The sequence below is a fragment of the Chiloscyllium plagiosum genome, chromosome 9, assembly GCF_004010195.1.
Source record: "Chiloscyllium plagiosum isolate BGI_BamShark_2017 chromosome 9, ASM401019v2, whole genome shotgun sequence".
Classification (NCBI taxonomy): domain Eukaryota; kingdom Metazoa; phylum Chordata; class Chondrichthyes; order Orectolobiformes; family Hemiscylliidae; genus Chiloscyllium; species Chiloscyllium plagiosum.
The window spans coordinates 91,727,557-91,754,345 of record NC_057718.1 but is presented as its reverse complement, the minus strand read 5'-3'; the positions used below and the strand labels follow the sequence as shown (position 1 = coordinate 91,754,345).

At 39.6% G+C, this 26,789-nt stretch overlaps 1 protein-coding gene across 7 annotated transcripts in view; it reads left to right on the top strand.

Annotated features, from left to right (window-relative positions):
* ralgapa2 (Ral GTPase activating protein catalytic subunit alpha 2) overlaps window positions 1–26,789 on the top strand; it is a 585,975-nt gene that overhangs the window by 289,608 nt on the left and 269,578 nt on the right. For 6 of the 7 annotated variants that reach the window (XM_043696530.1, XM_043696527.1, XM_043696531.1 and 3 more), the window contains 3 exons: window positions 1,399–1,470; window positions 12,877–13,000; window positions 17,766–17,921. In XM_043696530.1, coding sequence (XP_043552465.1) covers window positions 1,399–1,470; window positions 12,877–13,000; window positions 17,766–17,921 — 352 coding nt within the window. The remainder of the gene's footprint in view (window positions 1–1,398; window positions 1,471–12,876; window positions 13,001–17,765; window positions 17,922–26,789) is intronic. The other variant, XM_043696529.1, reaches the window with a different exon arrangement.

The following is a 26,789-nucleotide window of genomic DNA, read 5'->3' as shown; positions in this document are numbered from 1 at the left end:
ATGAAGATCCAGTTGTTTGGAGGTGACTGGTCCCTTTTTGTTAGTTATTCAACTAGAAAATGGGAATTTCTTGGCTTTCACAAGAATTCAGAATGCAATGAATACTGTTAATAATTACACATACACTTGTTGGGAGAGTTAATCACACTTGAATGGTTCAAGACCAGAGGATTCACTGAATTGAAAGTTTCAAGCTGGTTTGTTTCAAGGTTAGCCACATCTTTGTAGAATTCTGAAGTATATCTTCTCAAATCCTTTTTATACATTTCTTTGGCTGTAGCTATTTAATCTCATTGCAAAATTTTCTCACCAGTTAGCTGCACACTGAGAGTACGGAGTCTTCACCTTGATTGAACTTTCAATTAAGTCAGTTAACTAGAGTCAACTTGTCACTAACTGCTGAATTAGATAACTGTAGATGAGTTATCACTTGCATTTTCTTGAGTCTTCTTGAAAAAATTAATCTCAAAAGAGAGCTGAGGTGTCTGGAAAACTTGAACAAATGTTGAATGCTTATCAGCTAAGCTTCGTCAGAGAACATATAATTTTGTTTTTTTTGTGTTGTAACAGAAGTTCAGTTAAATCTAAATTAACTTAATTTATGTTTCTTTACATCCTGAGGAATTTTTAAGCATTAGCTGAGGGTCAATGCTCAAAATAGTCGCCGATTCTCATTGGAAAATTCAAGAAATTTAAAGGTGCAGCTGTGAGATATTTTTATCAAATGTCAATGAAATCTCTGCCTTAAAAGTTGAACTTGCATCTGCCCAGCTGGTTTGAAATTAAATAATGACAGTAAGGAAATAAGTCAAATTTGGTTGAGCTAACTTGTTTGTCTTTCACTATCTGTATGAGAACTAGACTGTAGTGTTTCCGACTTGATTACAAGCCATTCATCAAACTTTTTTTTTATTGACCATCCTTCTTCCCATGGATATTATTCCGCTTCTCTTCAAATCTGGTGTCATACTCGCCCGTTCAAAAAAAACCCACTTTTTATGCCTTTGTCCTTGCAAACTACCGAACTACCAATTCATTATGAAAACACCTTTCCCCTCCACTCCTAAAATGTGTTCTTGCCTTTTCATTACTAAAAGCACATATTTCTAACTCAAACACCATCTGTCTCACTCCATTTTCTGCCAGAACTCTCAAATTCTCATATGCACCTTCGTTTGGAGATGCCGGTGTTGGACTGGGGTGTACAAAGTTAAAAATCACAACACCAGGTTATAGTCCAACAGGTTTAATTGGAAGCACACTAGCTTTCAGAGCACCGAACAAGGTACCTCTGAATGTAAATCCCGAAATGATGCATTCGTACTTGTGAAAATAAAGCTGTTACTTGTTGCATGTTTCATTTAGGTTCTAAGGTATTCCTCCTTCTTTTGTTCTAAGGAATAGTTTTCATCTTCTGAAGAAAAACTCAAAACTATTAAGGGAACTTAAAAATTTGGATTCGAGGCAGTGGTGAGTATTTTTGATTGTACTCAATATGAACTGCAAAATATTGACAATTGGACAAATTATAGTGGATGTGATATTAGGCCACAATGCTTATTTTTGCAATAAATAGATAATGCTGATTACTGATTCAGAAATCTTCCACTTGGATTTGAATTCACCTTGATTATCTTCCTATCATAATAATCATGTTCAATCTGTAAAGTATTTCAAGCCTATTGTTTTGAAATGTTTTAGAGCATAGAACATGGAAAAGTACAGCATACAACAGGCCCTTCAATCCATGATGATGTGCTGAGGATTAATTATAATCTGAAATAAAATAACCTAACCTACGCACTCCTCAATTCACTGCTGTCCATGTGCATGTCCAGCAGTCGCTTAAATGTCCCTAATGACTCTGCTTCCACCACCACCGCTGGCAACGCATTCTATGCGTTCACAACTCTCTGCGAAAAGAACCTACCTCTGACGTCTCCTCTATACCTTCCTCTTAATACCTTAAAACTATGACCCCTCGTAGCAGGGGAAAAGTCTCTGGCTATCAACTCTATCCATGCCCCTCATTACCTTGTACTCCTTGATCAGGTCACCTCTCTCCTTCCTCTCCAGAGAGGAAAGTCTGAGCTCAGTCAACCTCTCTTCAGAAGACAAGCCCTCCAATCCAGGCAGCATCCTGATAAACCTTCTTTGCACCCTCTCCAAAGCCTTTGTATCTTTCCTATAGTAGGGCAACCAGAACTGGACATAATATTTCAAGTGTGGTCTCACCAGTGTTTTGTAAAGCTGTAGCAAAACCTCGCGGCTCTTAAACTTGATCCCCCTGTTAATAAGTGCCAAAACACCTTAACAGCCCTATCCACTTGGGTGACAACTTTGAGGAATCTATGCATTTGTACAAGAATCCTGTCTTTAATCCTATATTCAGCAATCAAGTTTGTCCTTCCAAACTGCATCACTTTACATTTATCCAGGTTGAACTCCATCCGCCATTTCTCAGCTCAGCTCTGCATCCTGTCTATGCTGTGCTGCACCTGCAACAGCCCTCGATACAATCAATGGAACCTCTAACCTTTGAGTCATCTGCAAATTTACTAACCCATCCCTCAACCTCCTCATCCAAGTCATTTATTAAAAACTACGAAGAGCAGAGGTCCAAGAACACAGCCCTGCGGAACACCACTCACCACTGATCTCCAGGCAGAAAACTTTCCATCTATTCTCTGCCTTCGGTCAGCTAACTAATTCTGAATCCAATCAGCTAAATCTCCCTGTATCCCATACCTCCTGACTTTATGAGCCTATCATGGGGAACTTTATCAAATGCTTTGCTGAAGCCCATATACACCACATCCACTGCCTGACTTTCGTCAACCTGTCTCGTCACCTCCTCAAAGAACTCAATAAGCTTTGTGAGGCATAACCTGCCCCTCACAAAGCCATGCTAACTGCTTTTAATCATGCTATGCTTTTCCAAATAGTCATAAATCCTGTCCCTCAGAATTATTTCCAAACCTTTGCTGACCACAAATGTAAGACTGACTGGTCTGTAATTGCCAGGGATTTCTCTATTCCCTTTCTTGAAAAGAGGAGCAACATTCACCTCCCTCCAGTCCTCTGATACGTGCAGAGTGAGGAAGCAAAGATCTTCGCCAATGGCTTAGCAACCTCCTTTCTCGCTTCCCAGAGCAACCTAGGATAAATCTGGGGACTTATCAATCTTAATGTTTGCTAAAATTTCCAGCACATCAGCCTCCTCAATCTTGATCTGTTCAAGCCTGTTTTCTGGCTCCTAAAAGTTCTCATTCACAACAAAGACCCTTTCTGTAGTGAAAACCAAAGCAAAAAACTCATTTAGGGCTTCCCCTATCTGCCCAGACTCCCCACACACTGTTTTTGTGCTTTATTGCATACAGCTACCTAATATCTTTGTGTTTTGGAATGTTTAATTCTTGGAATTCTGTAATGTAATATTTATTGTCAATGTAGGAATTTAACTAGATATCTCTATTACATTCAAAATTGAATTCTATTTGTATTGCTGTCACACAATTCCGCAAATAATGATGAATTGCTTAAAAATAAAATGGCAGTATTTTACTTTATGCCCTGTTATGGCTGGGAGCCCATTCTCATGAGGGTGCAGCCATTTTGTATTGCTAAAGCAGGTAGGTTTTGTGGTTGCATTCAAGTTTGTTTTCACATTAACACTGTGATATTGTAATCCATTTTAAATGTCAGTCTGAAGGTAAACAACCTATTTGGCAGAACAGCAGCCTTTGAATATCTTTGAATGTCTGATAAAAGAAATAGTGAATTAATGTGATATATAATGCACAGATGTTGGTCTCTACATAATTCACAGTATTACACTGCAGTAGCCCCTGAAACTGTGGCAGAAATGCATCAAACACTGAAACAGTGACGCTTAGGAAGGATTGAGATGGTCAATTCATTTCACCATCAGTGTCAGAAGCTCATCTACACTTTGACACTTTACCTCATTCCTTATTGAAGACTTCACTTGGAAGCAGACAATCAAGAAAACCCTCTTTATTGATTCAGAGAGAGAGAAAATGACTGCACATTTCCAGAATTCAAAACTCAACCAAAGGTGAACATTGTGCCTGATGTTTGGGCAGATGATGAATTTCTGCTCCACTGCATCTCACAACTGTCTAATTTTAAAGTATTAAGACCACTTTTTTTTTAAGCGTGTGATAGATTTATTTGCCTGTGGCATGGTTTCTAGGCAGTGTTGTCTAGCACTTAAACCTGGCTGATGTCAAAAAGCCATCAGATGAAAAATAAAAGGTTACATATCAACATCTATATGGCCATTTCTGACGATAACCTGTTGTTAAAAGCTGGTTTCCGTCATTATGGAATGAAGAGATGTCATTCTCATGGAAGAACACAATGGACCTACATTGGCTGCAACATATGAGTCCATAGTTTGGGTACAGCACTATAGTTCAGACACCATTGTGATCTGTAAATCTGCTGATGCAAAGACTCCGTGCTGCAATTTTTCTCCTCCCAGACAGTTTGGTCCTCGCCTAATGAGATCAGACCAGGTAACTGTCTTCACACAAATGATCAGAGTCATGCCGTTATATAAAAACGTTGTTTGACAAATTAAATGTTTCCTCCATAAGTGTACTTTTCAAGATCACCAGCCTGTATTGAAAGCTGCTATCACAAATGATAATGTGGCCTTTGCAGACTTTGTTTAGAGGAAGAGGATGAAGAACTGTTGTAATCAGTTGCCCTGTGGTTAGTGCTTCATTGAAACCAGTGATGTGTCCATTTGTCCAACTAAACAGAGCACTAGTTGGTGACTCTAACTAACATGTTTATGAATCTCAGTTCCATCCTTCCTCTCGCCCTTGAAGAATTGAGACAAACCCAGGTGCTTTACATTTCCTTGACTTGAACGGCAATCTAGTTGGAGATTTCATGGAGATAGCTTGACCAGGTGATGCAATGACATTTGCTGTTGATCCACCCTTTCTTCCTTCAAAGTATAATGAGCCACACAACATTTTTGAATAATGCTGCTGACAGGGATTTTCTCATAAATCTCTGCCATGATCTGTAATGTCCGGTCTCATCTATGAGCAATTTGTACAGATACAACCTGTCTTCACTCCCAGCAATCATGGTTTTGGCCTTGATGGAGCAATATGATACAATTTATAGTTCTGTTTGTTCTCTGAGCTTTGGCTCTGTAAGGAATAACTTAATATTGTTTAAACTCCTTTTGTGCAGAATTTTTACACAAGACAAAGAAGGTGATGGTCAAACCATCTGAGTTTAATTCAAATTCAACCGGAATCATAGCTTCAGTACAGAAGCAGTCATTTGGCGGATTAAACCTCAGCAAGTGAGATTCTCCATATCTGTTGCATAATCTGGTGCCAACCTTTGTTTCTCCTGAATTTTTAATACTAAATTTTTTAAAGCTGTGATCAGACATCCCTTTTAAAAGAGTGTATGATTATCAGGTAAAGACTCTGATTCATAGTTTGTCTGACGCAATGAATATTTGTTGATTGCAATATCTTGAACAGTTCATTTACCACAACAGTGCCTTTCATCCTGACCTCAAATTCACCTGGTCCATCTCTGACACCTCCCTCCCCTCCCCCTCCTGGACCTCTCCACTGATCGATTCAACCCTGATATCTACTTCAAACCCACCGATTCCCACAGCTAACTTGACTACACCTGCTCCCACCTCCTTTAAAAATGTGATCTCCTAATCGCAATTCCTCCACCTCCACTGTTTGCGCTCTCAAGATGAGCGATTCCACTCCAGGACATCCCACGTGTCGTCCTACTTAAAGAACCACAATTTTCCCTCCCCTGTGATCAACAGTACCCCCAATCATGTCTCCTCCATTTCCTGGCCCACTGCCCTTGTACCATCACCCCTGTCCACCCCCCCCCACCCCCACTCCTTGTCCTCACATTCCAGTATCACCATCACCTCCTACCTTTGCTCACCTATTGCCATCCCACCTACCTTTTCACCTAGCCCCATTCTCCCCCTTCTATTTATTTCTCAGCCACCTTTCCCCCTCCCCAGTCGGAAAGAAGGGTTGTGCCTGAAACATCGACTGTCATTTTTCTCAGATACTGCCTGACCTGCTGTGCCTTTTTCAGCGCCACACTTTAGATTAGATTCCCTACAGTATGGAAACAGGCCCTTCAGCCCAACAAGTCCACACCGACCCTCTAAAGAGTATCCCACCCAGACCCATTTCCCTCTGCCGAATGCACCTAACACAATGGGCAATTTATCATGACCAATCCATGTAAGCTGCACATCTTTGGACTGTGGGAAGAAACCGGAGCACCTGGAGGAAACCACACAGGCAGTCGCCCAAAGCTGCAATCGAACCCAGGTCCCTGGCGCTGCGAGGCAGCAGTGCTAACCACTGAGCCGCTTTACCAACTCTGACTCTCCAGCATCTGCTGTTCTTAGTTTCTCCACAATATGTACTCTCCAACCCACCCAAAATCATATAGCCTCCTGGGAGAGACACAAAACTAGATTACAAACCCAAATTTGATTTGATTGATTTGTTGTCACATGTACCGAAGTAAATGAAAAGCTTTGTTTACAAGCATTACAGACATATCATAGTAGGCAAGGATGTACAGATCAAAACAACTTAGAGGCGTACTGGTTACATTGCACAGTGTGTGCATGAGGCAAGATCAATGTTAGTAAGATCAGCATTATTTGAGGCTAGAGTATCTAATCATCAGTCTAATAATGGTCGGGAAGAAGCTGTTCCTGGACCTGCTAGTGAGTATGTTAAGGCTTCTGTATGTTCTGCCTGATGGAAGAGGTTATAGGAGATCATTACCAGAATGTGATGGGCCTTTGATGATGTTAGGAGCCTTTCCATAGCAGCAAGCCATGTAAATAGAGTAGATGGATGGTCTGGCAGTGCACACCACCTTCTGTAGTTTCTCATGGTCCTGAGCAGAGCAGTTGCCATACTAGGCCATTATACACCCAGACAGTATGCATCTGTCGAAATTCATGAGGGTCCTTATGGTCATGTCAAATTTCCTAAGGCTCTTGAGGAAGAAGAGGCATTGTTGTGCTTTCTTGACCATCACATCTACGTGGAAAATCCTGAGCAGGTTGTCGGTTATCGTCACTCCAAGGTCAAGGAACTTGATGCTATGCACCCCATCAATCTCAGTTCCGTTGATGTAGATGGGGACATAGTCTCCTTTTCTTTATGTAGTCAACGATCACCAAGTCCTCTCCCTTCTTTTTTTGACTCACCATTGTTAGATATCCATCCTACTACAGTGGTGTCGTCAACAAACTTTAGATGGCACTTGTTCAGAATTTGGCAACAGAGTCATGGCAGTACAGGGAGTACGGTGGAGGACTGAGATACATTCTTGGGGCTCCAGTGTAGAGTGTTATTGTGGGGGAAATGGAATTACCTGTCTTCACTGATTGCAGTTGTGGGTCAGAAAGTTGAGAATCTGGTTGCAGAGGGCAGAGCCGAGACCAACTTGAAATTAATTTGAAAGTGTGGTACCTCTGCAACCCAGTTGGTGACCAGGATCTCAGTCATAGAGATGTACAGCACAGAAACAGACTCTTCGATCAACTTGTCCATGCCGACCAGATATCCCAACCCAATCTAGTCCCACCTGCCAGCACCCAGCCCATATCCCTCCAAACCCTTCCTATTCATCTCTTAGGCATTGTCAACCATGTGGGAAGGGAAATTGTGATCTTGGAAGAAGGAGGCCATCTAGGACTTTGAGGTGGAATTGGTCATCCTGGGAACAGATGCGGTGGAGTTGGAGGAATTGGGAATAAGCGATGGCGTTTTTACAGGAGATAGGGTGGGAGGAAGTTAGTCTCGGTAGCTGTAGGAGTCGATGGGCTTGCAGTAGATGTCTGTAGTTAGTCGGTCACCGGAGATGGTGATGGAGAGGTCCAGGAAGGGGAGGGAGGTGTCCGAGATGCTTCTAGTTCCCAACTACATCAACACATCACCTTGTTTCCTGGCTAATATCCCTGTCTTAGGCTTATTGCCGTGCTTCCTTGAAGCTTGGTGCAATCTGGAATAACAACACTTCATTTTCTACTTAGAAACCCTGCAGTCTTCTGGACTCAATATCAAGTTCAACAATTTTAGGGCTTATGCACCTTCTCCCAACTCCTTATTCCAATGCCCAAACACCAGTCTTGTCACCACATGGGTTACTACCGCGCACACAGCCCATTGTCAACTAATGCAGGTAGTTCTTTCATAACGTGATAGTTGCGTTCTTGTGGAACCTCATTACTGAAAAATCACGCTTTAGAGGCAGCATTTAAAGTAATCACATTACGCCTACACATCTTCGCGTTTTAGAAAGTGTCCTCAATTCGTCAACCATGTTATAGCAAATTTGCATTAACAAAAAGCAAGTTATGGCAGAATGACCGATATTTGTCCCCAATGACAGCTGCTCATTCTGCCAGAATGACCTTTATCCATTCCTTTATCTGTCCAACTGTTTTTCTGTTTCTAGGCTGTATCTCCGCCTATTGTTAACTTCTTCCCCGCCCCACCCCATCTTCTGCATAAATACCAACTTATCCTCCCTACCATCAGTTCTGAAGATGGGTCATTGGGCCTGAACCGTTATCTCTGCTGTCTCTCCACAGACACTGCCAGACCTGTTGAGTTTTTCCAGCAATTTCTGTTTTTGTCTCTACTGTTTCTGTTCTGATTCATTTAAGATCTATGCCCTTTAACTCTTTGTATGTATAATTTACTACTACGTTTTTCTAGATAGAAGGTCCCCAGTTTACGAGCACACATTACTGATGTGATCCTGTATAGAGATGTAATTTTAAAGATCTGGCATACAACATTTCCTGTACTTGCAAATGTCTATTTTGTGTTATCCTGCATTATGTTCCAACTTGCACGCAAATAGACTTGCGAACAGACTTAGGAATAGAACCCATTTGCAACCTGGGCCTGCCTGCACAATAAGTTACAATTTGTTCTTTCTGCTAGCCTGTGGCCTCTTGCAATTTTTAATATTTTGATGCTATTTGCTTGAAATTTGTGTCATCCAGAAATCCATTATTGTTCTTTTCCTTTGTAAGTCCAGGTGAATTATGCAAGTAGTAAATAGGAGTACTGTAAGGCGAATAACTGGGAAGCACTACTCTCAAAAACTTTTCCATCTGCAAAATATTTCTTTGTTTTCTGTGTTCTAAACATCCCTTCAGGTTTGGCATGCTTCTGTTAACTTTATATCCTATTTCCTTTTTCATGGTGGTACCTCATCAAACCAAATTATGATTTCTCTTTGTGCAAAATCAGGTCAAGCAGAGCATCATTCCTTACTGGATGAGAAACACAGTAACTGCAAACCCACTTAAAAAAAAGTCATTATTTTCTCACCATGCGCTTTTTATCTTCCATGGTCCACTGTTAAACTACAGAAATCCTCTCAAATCGCATGTTTATTGTTAGCATGTGACTTTAAGTTTTTTTACAAATTTCATCTAGCCTTGAGCTGAGGGAATACTATAACCCAGTGCATCGTTTGTACAATATATAATACATTTCCTTTCTTCTTCTTTGCTTCATGTTTAATAGACAAATGGCATCTAGGCACTAACCTGGCTAATTTTGTTAAAGATGTTGTTCACAATGATATCATAGCTGCATAGCATATGCCAGATGCCCCAATTGGCTGATTTTGGAAACTACCAGCATTGATAAAAATGAGTATGGCATATTGTTTGAAGTATGCACTCTATAGCTGTGTACATTTCAGAAAGTACAAAATAATTACATTTAAAATATCTGAAGCAATGAAACAAAAAACCAAGTTCAAGGGGAGTCCAGAACTAGATGCCATAAGTTTAGGGTGGGAGGGGAAAGATTTAAAAGGGACCTAAGGGACAGATTTTTCACACAAAGGGTGATGTGTGTATGACGTGAGGAAGTGCTGGAGACTGGTACCATTACAACATTTAAAAGGTATCTGAATGGGTATATGAATAGGAAGGTTTAGAGGGATGTGGGCCAAGTGCTGGCAAATGGGACTAGATTAATTTAGGATATCTGGTTGGTTTGGGCGAGTTAGGCTGAAGGGTTTTTTTTCTGTGGTGCTATAATTGCTTCAAAAAAGCATGAGTAGAAGTCTGTGTTTAGAAAATGCCCATAGTTACATTTTGGACGCAAATAGATCACTTAAATATACAAGTACTTTTTACTGATAACACCAAGAAAAATGGTACTGCCTCTTCCACTCGGGGTTTTAATTGTTACATTTAGCCTTAAAATGTTTGCACTGGGGAGAAGGGTTTGAGATAAAATGTGCTTTCTGCTCCTGATTCTCATGAACCACAGCTTTAAGAGTTGGAAATCATTCAGTGTTAATGGGCTTCCTTGTAACGATCCCAATGTTCTTGAAAGGCTTACTGCCATTCAGTGGAGTCTGAAAGGGTCCTCTTGTGGCACAGAGACAGAGTCCTAGGAAGCCTGGGTTTAAGTCCTGCCTGCTCTCGAGGTGTGGAATAACATCTTTGAATAGGTTAATTAGAAAAATAGATGAAACAATTTCAGTGAGGGATGAAGGTAACTAGCTTTGAAAAACTGGATCGGAGAACAGATAAAATGCACCTTTTTTTTAAATTGAAGGTATGGAGGTTCCAGTCACTCTGTAGTTATTCTTTGAGATCCTCTGCTCCTCTGTGATCTAGGTACATGTAGCCAAATGTTGCAGGACTGCTGGATGGCGGGGGGTTATCATCATTGGATTCTGGATCAATGGTGCTGGAAGAGCACAGCAGTTCAGGCAGCATCCGAGGAGCTTCAGCAAAATCGACATTTCGGGCAAAAGCCTATGGTCATGTTGACAATGACAAAAAATGTTTACCTCATGCAGATCAGCATGGAAATTCCAGAGCTGTGGTTTGTCACTCTGCTCTGAGATCAGTGCGAACAACCTTCCTGCATTTTCTGGTTCATACCCGTAATGTCCAATATCCAATGTTAGGCCTTCCCTAGGACACATTTGTCCTGAACTTCTTCACTTAGCTGGAAGCTTTCTTTTTCATGGCGTACACTGGGCATAGTCGGCATATACTCATTTTGAGCTTGAGGTTCTCCTGCATAGAGTTCCACTTCTGCGTAGGTGAAAACAAAAGTGGTACAGTTCATGCGGCTACAGACCTCTTGGCAACACTGCGTCCCACTGTTCTTGGGTTCACCAATGTCCCCCATCGCCTCATTAGGGCAAATACCCCCTTATAGTTGGCCACGATCAACAATTATTGACAATATCATCTCTGTTGCCCATATTACCATTTGAAAAACCTTTAAAAAGTCACACTGGATTAAATCAGGTCACTTTATAATGGAGGAATGCTTCTGGTTAACTTTTATTAAACAACCTGAACATATTACCTTTATCTGTGCCCTGCATGTGTTTAGATCTTCAGCCTAGTCTATGGAAAAATAATTAGTGATTTCACTTTATTGCTGTTTGCTTTGTGTTGGAGCACTCTATGATTGGTTGCTTGAAGAGCCTGATGTAATCGCTCCTGCTCACACTATAAATGTCCATTGAAGAAAGCTGCAATCTGTTGCAGTACCACTACATGGGACTTGAGGTGAAACTCACACCAAAGAGTGCACTTGATCTCTTAGTAGTACCTCGTGATGAGCATTGTTGCATCGCTACTAATTGCAAAATTAAGCTTACTTTCAGGATTGATTTATTTCGAATTTTTTGGTTGGGTTGCCTTGAATATTTCAGCAAATCAAATACCAGTTCAATTCAGAAAGCAAGTAGTAGTTACTTTTGATCAAATTTAGTCGAGTTATGAAAATATTCTCAACTAGTCACAAAAATAAGTAGTTATTTCAAAATAATCTTATCAACTATTATTACTTTCAGAAACAAAAATGGATGTTCCTGGAAAAGCTCTGCAAGTCTGGTGGCATCTGTGAAGAGAAATCAGAATTAACATTTTGGTTCCGGTGACCCTTCCTCAGAACCATTCTGAGGATAGGTCACCACATCCAAAACATTAACTCTGATTTCTCTTCACAGACGCTGTGCACCTGCTGAGGTTTTCCAGCAACTTGCTTTTATTTCTGATTTATAGCATCCACAGTTATTTCAGTTTTTGTGTTACTAACTTGTTTAAGTTAAAGCACAATTTTTCTGGATCATAACATGCAGTGAGGGATTTTAGTTAAATATTCAAATACTCAGTTGTTCTAAATATTCTGAAACAGTAGAAACATTCTAGAGAATTTGTATAACCATCTTGCATTTTCAACGTAATTAAATAATTATATTTTTCTGTTGAGTTTTAAAAATATCGTGCTAATAAGCATTGAATCTTTCCGTTTCTAGTTTCTAATGACCACTCTTTTGGAATTGTGTCGCTATTCTATGGAATGATCAAGTCAGCTGAATGCTGCAGATCTGTCAAAGATGTATTGCTATACAAACTTAATACTTGACCAGTATTTATAAATGGAATAAAATCAGAAATTTCTAGAGAAACTCAGCAGTTCTGGCAGCATCTGTGGGGAGAAAACAGAGTCAATGTTTCAAGTCTAGTGACTGTTCTTCATATAGTTCTGAATGAGGATCACTGGAATCCATGTTAACTCTGTTTTCTCTCCACAGATGCTGCCAAAACCCTGAGTTTCTCCAGCAATTTATTTTACTTTCTAATTTTCAGCATCTAGAGTTTTGTTTTATTTAACTATAATTAAATGTTTTATTTCCAATTAGATATAATAATAGTATGTTGTATGAATGGCTTTTTTGTCTTCCTGTCCTGTAATATTTAGAACCATAATACTAATATGTGGATCTGCATTTCTTATTTTCAAGTCGGGAAACTCATAAGATTGCTGTGTTTTACATTATGGAAGGACAGGAAGACAAGTATTCAATTCTAACCAACACTGGAGGAAGTCAAGCATATGAAAACTTTGTCTCCGGACTTGGCTGGGAGGTATGAAATGTTTCTTCCCTCTGCATACATTCTATGAGATTATTTTAAAAAGTTATATTATTACATATTAACTCCTCTTATGTTTAAAATACTTTTTAATGTCAAACTGTGTGAATAAATTACATTGATAAAACAATGATTTTGTGTTGTTAAATAGGTTCACTATTCAAAATGACATTTAGCAAAGGTTTTCAGCAATTCTTTTGATTCATTGAACTTTATTAAAACAGATACTTTAGTTTATATCATTATTACTTCACTTTCTAAAAAATGTGTTTCTTAGACTCATCAGAACAGTCTAAAGCTGAAAAGAATCTGTAGTTGACACCTGTTTATCCAAAATGTTGCAAGAATGATACTTGTACACTGTCTCCACTCTCCCTTTTACTCAAAAGCTGCAGGCTACATGCAGTCGGAATGTATGCAAGGGTTGTGATGAGCTCCTATTAGAGTTATGATTGTGAAATGGATGTTCAGCAGCAGGATCAACTCAGATAAAATACAAGTGGGAGGAGTTACTGACAGTGTTATCAAGCAGCATTTGCTTCCCATCAACCTGTCATTGTCCTGCTTGGGGTATGCCAGGTTCACTTAGATTCAGGATTAGTTACAGCCTTTTTTGAAGCATGAACTGAAGAGCTGAATTCCAGAGGTGAGAGTAATAATTGACAATGAGGCAGAATTTGATTGGATGCAATGTTGAAGGACCTTCGTGAAACGAAGTCAGTGGAAATTGAAAACTAAGCTTTCCATTGACTTGAAACGTGCTTGGTACAAAGGTCGAAAGTTTAGATTGTTGGAAACTAATAATCTCAGCCCCAGAAAGTCACTGCAGGAATTCCTCAAAGCAGTATCCAAACGCAATTATCTTCACCTCTTTTAGCTCTTGTCTTCTCTCTGTGATAACATCAGAATTGGTTGTTGGAGTCTTGTGGAGGTGACAAGAGTCTGGGCAACCAGTGGAGAGTCCTACATTCCTTGTTATGAATGTCTGCATATCTTGTACTAACAAGGTCAAAATGAAGGGTTCTGGGGTCAGAAGTCTCACCTACTGAGAGCTGCTGTCCAACCAGAGATGAGCAGCTCTTGTATACTGAGCAGCATCATTGGGGAAGAAGGGGCTGTTGCCAGTACCACATCAGCCTGAGGCCTCTGGTTGAAGACGGACCAGGCACGTACCTCATGTATTGTTTGGGGGACCTTTTTGTGTTGGAAATGGGGAATCAATAGCATAGCAGTGCGGTGGCTTTCACTCAGATGTTCCTCCAATCCCGAGGAGGATCCCACTCATTGGTACTAAGTATCTTTAATCAAGGATGTTCCTCCTACCCAGGTGCCTTAAGCAAATGCCATGGTTTGGTTGAAATACTTAACATCTACCACTGGATTGACATCAACAGGATGATGCCCTATATGGGTCTCAGTCCATGGACAGTGGGAAGGCTGCTTGTTCACCAGCTTAAGCATTCACTCTTTCCTCCACCCACAGTGTCTGCATTTGCACCGTCTACAATATTCACTGCAGCAACTCACCAAGGCTTATTCACTAATCCCTTTCAAGCCTACAACCTCTGCAATGTAGCAGATTAAGAGCAGAATGTGAGGAGAAATACCACCACTCATAAGTTCCCTGCAGTGGAGCACTGCTCTAATTTAGAAATAAATCACTGTTCCTTCATTTGGTCGGGCCAAATTTTTGGAAGTCACTCCGCAACTGTATTGTGTGTGACAGTTAAAGAAGATGTTAGACCTCACTGGGGTAGTACACTCGATTTTAGGCCCTGCTTTTTTCTGGGGTCATCTCCAAAGTTGTTAATTTTATCAAAGAATGCAAAGTCCCCAGTTTACCGATCTGATAGACTCTGGTTAACAGAAAACACTGACCAAGGTTCTATGCTTAACAAGAACCACTCCTTACAATTAAATAGACTCTAACCACGGATAAACAACAATAAACTGTCAACATAGAACTGTACTAATTAAAACTCCTATCTCTTCTAAAATGCCATTGTGTGCACACGGACATAGACTGGCAAAAATATTGATGTTATGGATGGAAGGGCAAAAAGTACTGGGGAAACAGTTCAATGGTACCAGCCTTCCAGATTCTAAGTCATTTAATTCTCTGAGCTTTTCTTTCCCATTCTTTCAATTTTCGTAGGAGGCACAGAACAGCTGGTTCATAAATTATAAAGTCTCCAACTTATTAGATAAATCAACAGCACAGAACACTGATGGGAATAGTCATCTGTCTTTTTTTAGTGTCAGATATTTTACTGGTGTGTGAGAGACACACCACCTCTTCTCGGAGTCGAAGGAATTCTGACTGTATGGTTCATACCCATAAGCTGTTGAGCTGTCCAGGAAACAATCAGATAGTTGTCATCAAGTTGATGACGATCATCATCCACAACTGGTCGCAATTTTTCAAACCAATCAGCAGTCTGTTGCCAGCTGAATTTTGCTTTGTGCTGTGCCATTCATTTTCACCTTATCCCACTGGTTGCAAAGCAACAGTAAACATAACACAATGAATTTCAGAAACTTACTTTTTAAACATAGGACAATTTGTTTCTCAGTCCTTTGTTATCAAATAACCCTTTGCCCAAGTCAGTCCACTATCACAAATAAGTACATTTACAAAGATGCATTCATTATAATTTACAAAGATACTTCTGAAGAACAATTTGAGATGGGCATTAAATGTTGGCCCAGTTAGCATTGCTTATGTCCTGTGAATGAATTTCATGTTTTATACTAATTATTGAACTGATCATTTTGGAAGCTGGTAGTAACTGAGACATATTGGTACAGATATCTCTTTGTAACATTTGTAATTGCATTATAATTCATTAGAACCTATTTTGATTAAGTTGTTTTGGAAATGGAAGATGTCCAGTGAAAAGGTCTGTTAGATTATTCAAAATTAAGAGAATGTAGACATTTAAAGACTATTTTGGAAGATAAAATGCTAGAATGTTAACCAGTTTTGCAAATGAGCATTCAGCCAACAATCAAATTGATTGAACTTTCTTCAGTGGCTGCTAAGAACAGGTCACATTTCAGTGCTGAAGGGAGTCTCTTCCCTTATTAACAGATCAGGCTCTTAAATTAGTTCAGTTTTATTTTCAAGTTTTGCTCTGCCAAACTGAGTCCTTGAAGAGACCCCTGCAGGCTTACCAAAAAAAAGTCCTCAAACAGAAAATTTGTTTTATGTTCCTCATGCCTCCACTGAGCCAGTGAGGGTCACTGTCAGACCACTCGTGCTTCTCATGTCTTTTTGTTAATCCCCTTCCTCATTTAAATTAGTGCTTCAATGTTCTTGTACCATGTCATTTCTGACCTTGGACATGACACCAAGTTATCGTCCGTCTGTTGGATTATAATCTGGCATGGTGTGATTTTTGACCTTGTCCAATCCAGTCCAACACTGTCACCTACACATCATGGCTAATTTATAGTGTTAAGATCTGAGCAAGAGCTTAGCTGGATCCTGGAACCTGTTTGTTTGTGTTGCATGAATGCTATATGCTTCCAGAATCTCAGTTGCTTGGGTGCAACAAATTCAGGAAGCAATGTCTTATTATCTGTCTGAAAAATTGGAAAGCTTGCGTGCCTTTTTTTATGAAATCATTTAAAACTTTGTTATGTATTTTTAAGGAACCTCCTATACTAATCTGGATGTGTACAGTCTTTTGTGTGCTCTTTATTCAAATGTTTAGATGGAGGTCTCAGCTATTTGTAAGTTAGCTTGCTGCACAGATTGGAAGTGAAGCCTAATGTTGTAGAGCAGAAGCCCCCTAACACCGCCACCACCACCCCACGCACCCCTCAAAAATCAGGGAGAGAGATAGATTCTAACTTTTATTTTATTGAAAGGCAAGTGTAAGGCACTGTGTTCCAGATGTGATTTGATTAGTCAGACTGCTAGGCTTTAAGCAAAACACACTTTATTCTTACACTGCAACTAAAATACAAACAAAGAATTGACATAACTTTAGCTGTATTGAAATACTTAACAAAAGAATATATTATTTAACTACTAATTATCAACTGTTCCAATATAGCAGCATCCCATAAACATGCCCTTGGCAAAGGCAAATTTAGCAAAACAGCTTCTCGTGCTCTATCCAGTCCAGGAGAAAGAAAACCAAAATAAGCAATCTAGCAGCAGAAAAAGCACTCAATCTTTTAGGTGCAACAGAGAGATTTTTATCTAGCATCCTCCACAGCCAACTCCCAAAACTTCAACTGAAAGCAAAACTAAAATGGTGAGTCTGTGTGAGCCTGACTCCATCCACTCATGCTTCTTTTGTCAAATTTAAAACAAAATCAGGGAACTCAAAGCTTGTTTATACACTGCTTCTGAAGCAGACATTCTGGATCCATGGTGATAACATCACTCTGCAAAAGAACAGCACAGAACAAACCCTCTAAGGCACAATACCGTCGCTATTGTCAAATGGAAATATGTTTATCATTGAACATACAAGTTTCACTTCTACTAAACTAAAATATTGTTTTCTCATTTAGGTGGTTGGGAGACCTCTAGTTAATGGGTTGAAAATAAAACATTTCCATTGAAACTCAAGGACATTCTCTCTTGAAGCTGTTAGAAATGCTGAATAGTAGTGCTGTCAGTAAACATTTGGAATGATAGTGACAAATCAACAGCTTTATTTTTAAACCTTGCCTTTTTGTGAACAAAGTATGAAACAGAATTGTTGACGTTATTTCTGAAATAATTTCATTTGTCATTCCCTAGATTGACCTTGCTACACATTGTGGTTTTATGGGTGGCTTGCAACGTAATGGCAGTACAGGGCAAACTGCACCTTACTATGCTACCTCCACTGCGGAAGTCATTTTCCATGTTTCTACACGAATGCCATCAGATTCTGATGACTCATTGACTAAAAAGGTAAATAGCTATAACCAGAATAAGCTATTCTTGACTGTTATCATTTTCCTTCCTGAGAAAGAAGAGCTGTTGATACTCTGATAAGTATGTTTGTTTATTTTTAATATAAATGTATAGAAGTTCAGAAGGAATGGGTGTGAACGGGTCTTTCTGTTAAAGATACACTGATAACTGCATTGCTTGATGAAAGTTGGCGATCACATATAGCGAGTCAGTCGGCCATTGGTCTGAGGCAGTGGCAGACATTGGAAGGCTGCATTAGTGAATAAACCCATTATTAAGGAAATTAATTGTTTTGTTTTCTACTTCACTTTGGATGCATTTAACTAGAGTTATTAGTGCTGGAGAATGTCAGTTTTGCTCAACTTGTTCTTGACAGTATTGAATTGCTGCAATTTGGAGATAAGCCATAAACATAAGTTGGACAGATTCTTTTGTAAAGCTCGGACAACATTCTTCTTTTAGTTGTTAGTATGATGTAATTTGGAGAATCTGTAAAATGACTTTTTTTTAATGTGTCATCAAAAGAATAACAAATTTGATCTTTAGCTTTTACATAGGAATATAATTAAATGCAGATAGTTCATCCCCTTGACCCTGCTCCGCCATTCAAGATAATTATGGCTGATCTCATCTCAGCCTTAACACCACTCCCCATAACCTTTTGGCCCGTTAATGATACTACCCATCTCTTCCATAAGTTTGCTCAATGTCCTGGCATCCACCACATACTGGGATAATGAATTACACAAATTAACGACCCTTTGAGAAATAATTTCTCCTCCTCTCTGTTTGAAATCTGCTATCCGTTATCCAAAAGCTATGACCTCTCATTCTAAACTGCCGCACAACAGAAAACATGGTCTCAATCTAATTTGTCAGTTGTATACCTAAATTAGATCTCTTCTCATTCTTCTGAGCTCCTAAAGGATAAAAACATAAACTGTGCAATCTCTTTTATGAAATAAGCCCCTCATCTCGAGTCAATCTGGTGAATCTCCTCTGAACTGCTTCTCCTGAAACTACATCTCACCTCAAGAAAGTAACGGAAACTATACACAATACCCCAGGTGCAGTAGTTTTAATGCCTTTTACAGTTGCATCAATACTTCCCTACTTTTATACCCTGTTCCTTTAGCAAATTCCATTTGCTTTCCTTATTACCTACTTGATTACAGGTTTTTTGTGATTCATGCACAAGAATACTCAGATCCCTCTGCACCTACACACTCTGAAGTGTCTCTCCATTTAGATAATAATTTGCCTTTCTATTCTTCCAATCAAAATGGATAACCTTACACTTTATCCAGTTAAACTCCATGTACTATTTTGGCCCATTCACCTAACCTATCCATATGTACTTGTATATTTTTTATTTCTTTATTGAAACTTAATACCATATCTGTTTTAGTGTCATCTGCAAATTTGGCTGTAGTACCTTTGATCCCTGCATCCAGGTCATTAACGTAGAATATAAATAATTGTGACCTGAGGACCAAACCCTGTGGCACCCCACAAATTGCATCTTGCTAATCAGAAATAGGCCTATTTGTCCTTACTTTCTGTTTTCTGTTGGTTAGCTATCATCGATCCAAGCTAGTAACTGACCCCCTAACCCCATGTGATCTTACCTTGTGTGTTAGTCTTTTGTGTGGGACTTTATCAAGTTCTTCTGGAAGTCCCGATGCTTCGAAAGAATCCCATTATCCACTTTGCTTGTTACATCCTCCGAGAACTCTAACAAATTACTCGAGTGCAATTTACTTATGAAACCATGCTGACTCTCAAGTAATTGTGGATATCCTATCAGTATTTAAACTAACAACGCATCTTTTGAGATGCATATAATGATATCTTGATTCATGACCAAGTTCAGTTGTTAACCTGGAGGGAAACTTAATGATGCCTCTTTACACCCACTTAACCTTATTGTTCAAGATGACAGAGGTCACCAGTTTGAGTGTTCCAAACTTATGTCACTTAACATTGTAATTTTTATTACTTCATTTTTATTCAACATGCTCATTTACGTTAGGAATTATTTTTTAATACAGCAAAGAATTTTTATCTTGAAATAATTATATCAACATGTCAGTCATTCTTTCCCTTTACAGTGTGAATGTCAACAAGGCTTTTATATGATGACAGTCATTCCTTAGTTGCAATACGACCATTTTTTAGAACCATATGCACTGCCTGGTTGAAGCAAGTTGCTTTAACTAATAATTTATGTGATGGATGTGTTCTTACCTTAAAAGAACAGAGAACATTTAACATGTAAACAGTCCTAAGATGCTTCACAAATGGACTATATGTAAAGCAAATGCTCAATCAAGGATGGAGAGACAAGGAAGAGTGACTGAAAGCTGCATTGCGAATGGGAAAATCTTCAGGATGCACTTAATAGATTGGAGGTGGTGAAGGAATTCCACAGTATGGATGATAGGTCATTGAAGATTTTGCTGCAACAAAGAGGAATATGCATAAAATGCAAAAATCATGGAAGCAAAGTGGGGGCAGAACTATTGCAGATTTAAAAGCCGTGCCAGTAGAAAAGAAGCTAAAATAGATGCCATGTGGCCAGACCCAAAGGAAATCACACAAAAGATGAGTTAAACATATTTAGATGGACATCATTTTCAAAGATCAGAAAAGCAGCTGTTCTGCCAGACATCTATGATATCTCTCACAAGACAGTTGCAGGTAATGAAATAATCATAAGGAATTCCACAAGATACTTGGAGGAATAGAAAATTGAAGATAGCAGTGATACTAGTTTTTGGGAACAGACATAATGATGGGGTATAGTTATTGATGTATTGACAATAATATCTGCTCCTTCATGTACCTTTGCATTAATGTTGGGAAATTTAAGCTGATGCATTTTGGTAGGATGAGAAAATTAGAATACATTTTAAACATGTAAATTTTAATTGTTGTTCAGAGAGATTTGTGCGTCCTCACTCAAGAAATACAAGGTTAGTATGTGAATGTAATAAGCAATTAAGAAGCCAAATGGCCATTTTTGCATTAGGGTTGGAGTATGAGCAATAAAATGCTGCTATAAGTCTAAGTGCTTTGGTGAAACTGCACCAAGAGTACTGTGGGCAATTATTGAAGATTGGATATGATGGCTTTGGAGATAGTGCAGCAAAATTACGCTAGGTTAATATCTAATGAGAATTGTTCTCTAAGCAGGGATTGGGTAGAATGAGCCTGAATTCTCTGGAATTTAGAAGAAGGCGAAATGGTCTGCATGAAACATACAAGCTTCTTCAAAGGCTTGAATGGGTAGATATTAATGCTCACCCTTGGCTGAAGAATGTAGATCTGGGGGTTATATTCTCAGAATAAATGGGTCAATCATTTAAGACTGAGAATAAAGGCACTTATCTACTCTATGGGTTATGATTCATTGAAATTTATCCAAGAAGGTGGTTAGATTTTTTAATTCTTTATAGAGTGATATATGGATTGGATTTCAAATGGAATTGAGATCTGGGATTGACTACAAAATTGAATTGCAGGGTGACCTTAAAGGGCTAGCTAGCCTACTTCTGTCCATCTTGTGTTTCTATGCGCTTAGCAACTGGAATTGCTATTTAAAATAAATAGTTTTTTACTTTATTTCATTGATATCCTGCTGTTTCATGAACCCTTTATCCTGTTATTATAGCTCCATGAAGAAATGAATTGTGAGACTCCAAAAACAGGAAAAACCAAAATACGTAGACATTTTAAATAGATATTTTTGGCTCCAGTCATCATTTTTCAGCTTCTCCCATTTTATTTGGGGTTTCCACAATGTTGGTTACACCCCAATCACCATCTCATCCTGTCAGTGACGCATCCTTCATTAAATCCACAGTGCTTAAGTTAGTCCGATCTTAGACCTTACGCTTTTTCCTGGCAGTCCCAACTCCATTGTTTGCCTCACCACCATCCTCCCTCTCTTTCGTAAAAACATTTCAATTTCTTCTCAGCTATTTTTCTTCAATGATGTCATAACCTTCACTGACTCCCTAATGTACCAGTTCTGAATTTGTCATCGATCTCAGTATTTGCATCTTATCAGCTGTTGAGGCATTGGCAATAATCTTGCAGAAATCGCTGAAGTCAAGGAAGATCCTGGAAGGCTAGAAAATGACTAATGTGACAGTCCTGTTTAAAGAATGGAGGGAGACAGAATATGGGAAATTATAGGCTGGTTAGCCTGACTTCAGTCACTGGTAAGATTATAGAGTCCATTATTAAGGATGAAATTGCAGAGTACTTGGAACTGTATGATAAAATAGACTGAGTCAGCATGGCTTCACCAAGGAGATTTATACCTGACAAAACTATTCAAATACTTTGAGGACGTGACAAGCAATGTAGACAAAGGAGAGCCAGTAGACATGACCTATTTAGATTTCCAGAAGGCCTTTGGCAAGTGCCGCACAGGAGGCTGCTATACTGTTAGCGTTCATTTTGACAGAGCTACAATATAAGATATACTGCTTAGGCTGTATAAGGCTCTGGTCAGACTGCATTTGAAATATTGTGAACAGTTTTGATTTCCAAATCTAAGGAAGGACGTGTTGGCCTTGCAGTAGGTCCAGAAGAGATTTATAAGAATAATCCCAGGGAATGAAAAAATTGTCATCTGAGGAGCAGATGACGACTCTGGTTCTGTATTCTATAGAGTTTAGAAGGATGACTCAGGGTGTCTCATTGGAACTTAGAGAATTCTGAGAGGCTTGGATTGAGTGGACATGGAGAAAATGTTTCCACTAGTAGGTAAAACAAGGGCATGTGGGCACAGCCTCAGAGTGAAGGGACAATCCTTTAGAACTGAGATAAGAGAGAATTTCTTCAGACAGTGGGTGGTGAATCAATGGTAGTCATTGCCACAGAGGTCGATGGAGATCAAGTCATTGAGTGTCTTTAAGAAGAGATAGATAGGTTCTGGATTTGTAAGGGCAGCAAGAGTTATCAGAAGAATAGGCTTGAAAAACATATCAGCCATGATCAAATGGCAGAATAGACTCAATGGGCCAAATGGACTACTATGCTCCTAATATCTTATAGTCTTCGTACCTAGTTGTTGACCCTCTCTCCTTTTTGGGCTTCAGTTTGGAGCATTTAACTTGCATATCCCAAAAATGCTCAAACCGATAATGTATTAATGTAGTGTTGAGTATTGCAAGCAATTCAGTAATTTGTGTTAAATAATAAAATCAGTAGCATCTTAAACCAAAAATGTTCTTTCTGTAACATCAAAAATTAACATGATCTCTATAAAGTGTAATCAGGCACATGAATCTATAAAGACTTCATATCTTTTATTCCTGGAGAGCTCACAGCACAGGAACAGATAAGTGCATAGATTTTAAGTGTAACCTTACTGTAAATCTATAGTAATGAGTAGAGTGGGTTCTTTTTTGATTATATGTTTTATTGAGCTCTGTCTCTTGATTAAACTTTTAAAATATAAACCATAAGTGTTGAGTTAGCCTGGAGCACTGTTTTTAGAGCAAAAATGATGCTATTTTCTGGGTCTTTAGATTGTGAACGAGCAAATATAGTCTTTAGTAGAGTGATATGCTCTTCCTGTCAGACATGGGAGGTTAGGAAGAGTTTCCATGTTACTGATGATTATGTCTGCAGGAAGTGTCTTTGGTTGCAAATCCTGCTTTGTTGCATAGGTCGGTTGGAATGGCAGTTAGAGGCAGTGAGGAATTTACAAGTGCCGGGGGTATGATGAATGGCAGTTATAGGAAGTGAGAAAAGCTGCACATACAGTCAGGTAGATGGGTTAACTCCAGGAAAGGTAGGAGGGGTAGGCAGGTAGTGCAGTGAATATCTGTGGCTATGTCCATTTCAAACAAGTACGTTGTTTTGGAAAACGTAGGGAGGTGATGGACTCTCAGGGGAATGTGGCATGAACAGTCAAGTTTCTGGTATCAACACTGGCTGTAATGTAATGAGGGGTACATTGGGTTCCAAGCAATCGATTGTGATAGGGGACTCTCTAGTCAGAGGCACAGACAGATGTTTCTATGGCCAACAGCAAAAAATCAGAATTGTGTGTTGCCTCCCTGGTGCCAGGATCAAGGATATCTCAGATAGAGTGTAGAATATTCTTAAAGGGGAGAGGGATCAGCAGGAGGTCGTTGTACACATTGGAACTAACAACATAGAAAGGGAAAAGGATGAGATTCTGAAGGGAGAATATAGAAAGTTAGGCAGGAATTTAAAAAGGAGGTCCACGAGGGTAGTAATATGTGGATTACTCCCGGTGCTACGAGCTAGTGAAGGTGGGAATAGGAGGATAGAGCAGATAAATGCGTGGCTGAGTGACTGGTGCAGGGGAGAAGGGTTCACATGTTTGGATAATTGGAATCTCTTCTGGGGTAGAAGTGACCTGTACAAGAAGGATGATTGCACCTGAATTGGAAGGGGGATTTGTTAGAGCTGCTTGGGAGGATTTTAACTATTAAGGTGGGGAAGTGGGACTCGGGCAGATGGTGAGGAAAGAGATCAATCTGAGACTGGTACATTTGGGAAAAGGAGCAAGTCAAACAATCAGGGCAGGCAAGAACAAAGCAGAGAACATTGTAGGACTGAAATTAAACTGCATTTACTTAAATGTAAGAGGTCTAACAGGGAAGGCAGATGCACTCAGGGCATGGGTAGGAGCATGGGACTGGGATATCATAGCAAATACTGAAATGTGGCTCAGGGATGGACAGGACTGGCGGCTTAATGTTCCAGGATACAAATGCTATAGGAAGGATAGAAAGAGTGGCAAGAGAGGAGGGGGAGGAGTGGTGTTTTTGGCCAGACTTAGGGAGGATATTCCTGAGAATACATCCAGGGAAGTTATTTGGGTGAACTGAGAAATAAGAAAGGGATGATCACCTTATTGGCATTGTATTATAGACCTCATAATAGTCAGCAGGAGATTGAGAAACAGATTTGTAAGGAGATTTCAGTTATCTGTCGGAATAATAGAGTGGTTATGGTAGGGGATTTTAACTTTCAAAACATAGACTGGGACTGCCATAGTGTTAAGGGCTTAGATGGAGAAGAATTTAACTTTGTACAAGAAAATTTTCTAATTCAGTTTGTGGATGTGCCTACGTGAGGAGGTGCAAAACTTGACCTACTCTTGGGAGCTAAGGTGACTGAGGTGTCAGTGGGGGAACACTTCGGGGCCAGTGACCATAATTCTATTAGTTTTAAAATAGTGATGGAAAAGGATGGATCAAATCTAAAAGTTGAATTCTAAATTAGAGGAAGGCCAATTTTGATGGTTTTAGGCAAGAACTTTCAAAAGCTGATTGGGGGCAGATGTTTGCAGTTAAAGGGATGGCTGGCAAATGGGAAGCCTTCAATAATGAGATAACGAGAGTCCACAGGCAGTATATTCCTGTTAGGGTGAATAGCAAAGCTGGTAGTTGTCAGGAATCTGGATGACTTGAGAAATTCAGGTTCTGGATAAGAAATTGAAGGAAGCATATGTCAGTATTGACAGCAGAGATTGAGTGAATCCTTTGAGTATAAAGGCAGTAGGAGTTTACTGAAAAGGGAAATTGGGGGGGCAAAAAGGGGACATGAGATAGCTTTGGCAAGGCAGCCCGTGTGTGGAGTCGCATCGGGGAGATATAAACGAGTATCAGTGTTTACTGTGGAGAGGGACATAGAAAATATAGAATGTGGGGAAATAGGTGGTGACATCTTGAAAAATGTCTATGTTACAGAGGAGGATGTGCTGGATGTCTTGAAACAATCAAGACCTGATCAGGTGTACCTTAGAAACCTGTGGGAAGATAGGGAAATGATTGCTGGGCCTCTTGCTGAGATATTTGTATCATCGATTGTCACAGGTGAGGTGCCAGAAAACTGGAGGTTGGCTAACATGGTGCTACCATTGAAGAAAGGTAGTAAACAGAAGCCAGGGAACTATAGACCAGTGACCCTGACATCGGTGGTGGGCAAATTGTTTGAGGTATTTGAGGGACAGGATTTGCAGGTATTTGGAAAGGCATAGACTGATTAGGGATAGTCAACATGGCTTTGTGTGTGGGAAATCATGTCTCAAGAACTTGTTTGAGTTTTTTGAAGAAGTAACAAAGAGGAATGATGAGAGCACAGCGGTAGACGTGATCGATATTGACTTCAGTAAGGCATTCGACAAGGTTCCTCATGGGAGACTGGTTAGCAAGGTTTGCTGTTATGGAATACAGGGAGAACTAGCCATTTGGATATAGACCTGGCTTGAAGGTAGAAGACAAGAGAGTGGTGGTGGAGGGTTGCTTTTCAGACTGTAGGCCACAAGGATCGGGTGCTGGGTCCACAACTTTTCGTCATTTGTATAAATGATTTGGATGTGAACCTAGGAGATATAGTTAGTAAGTTTGCAGATGACACCAAAATTGGTAGTGTAGTGGATAGCAAAGAAGGTTATCTCAGAGTACAACAAGATCTTGATCAGATAGGCCAATGGGCGGAGGAATGAGAGATGGAGTTTAATGTAGATAAATGTGAAGTGCTGCATTTTGGAAAATTACGGCGTTTGGTATGCTTTCCTTTTGGTCAGAGCATTGACTAAAGGAGTTGGGAGGTCATGTTGTGGTTGTACAGGACATTGATTCGGCCACTTTTGAAATATTGCATGCAGTTCCGTTCTTCTGATGGGAAGGATGTTGTGAAACTTGAAAGGGTTCGGAAAAGATTTACAAGGCTGCTGCCAGGGTTAGAGGATTTGAGCTCTAGGGAGAGGTTGAATAGGCTGGAGCTCTTTCCCTGGGCATCGGAGGCTGAGGGATGACCTTATAGAGGATTATAAAATCAAAAGGGGCATGGATAGGATATATAGACAAG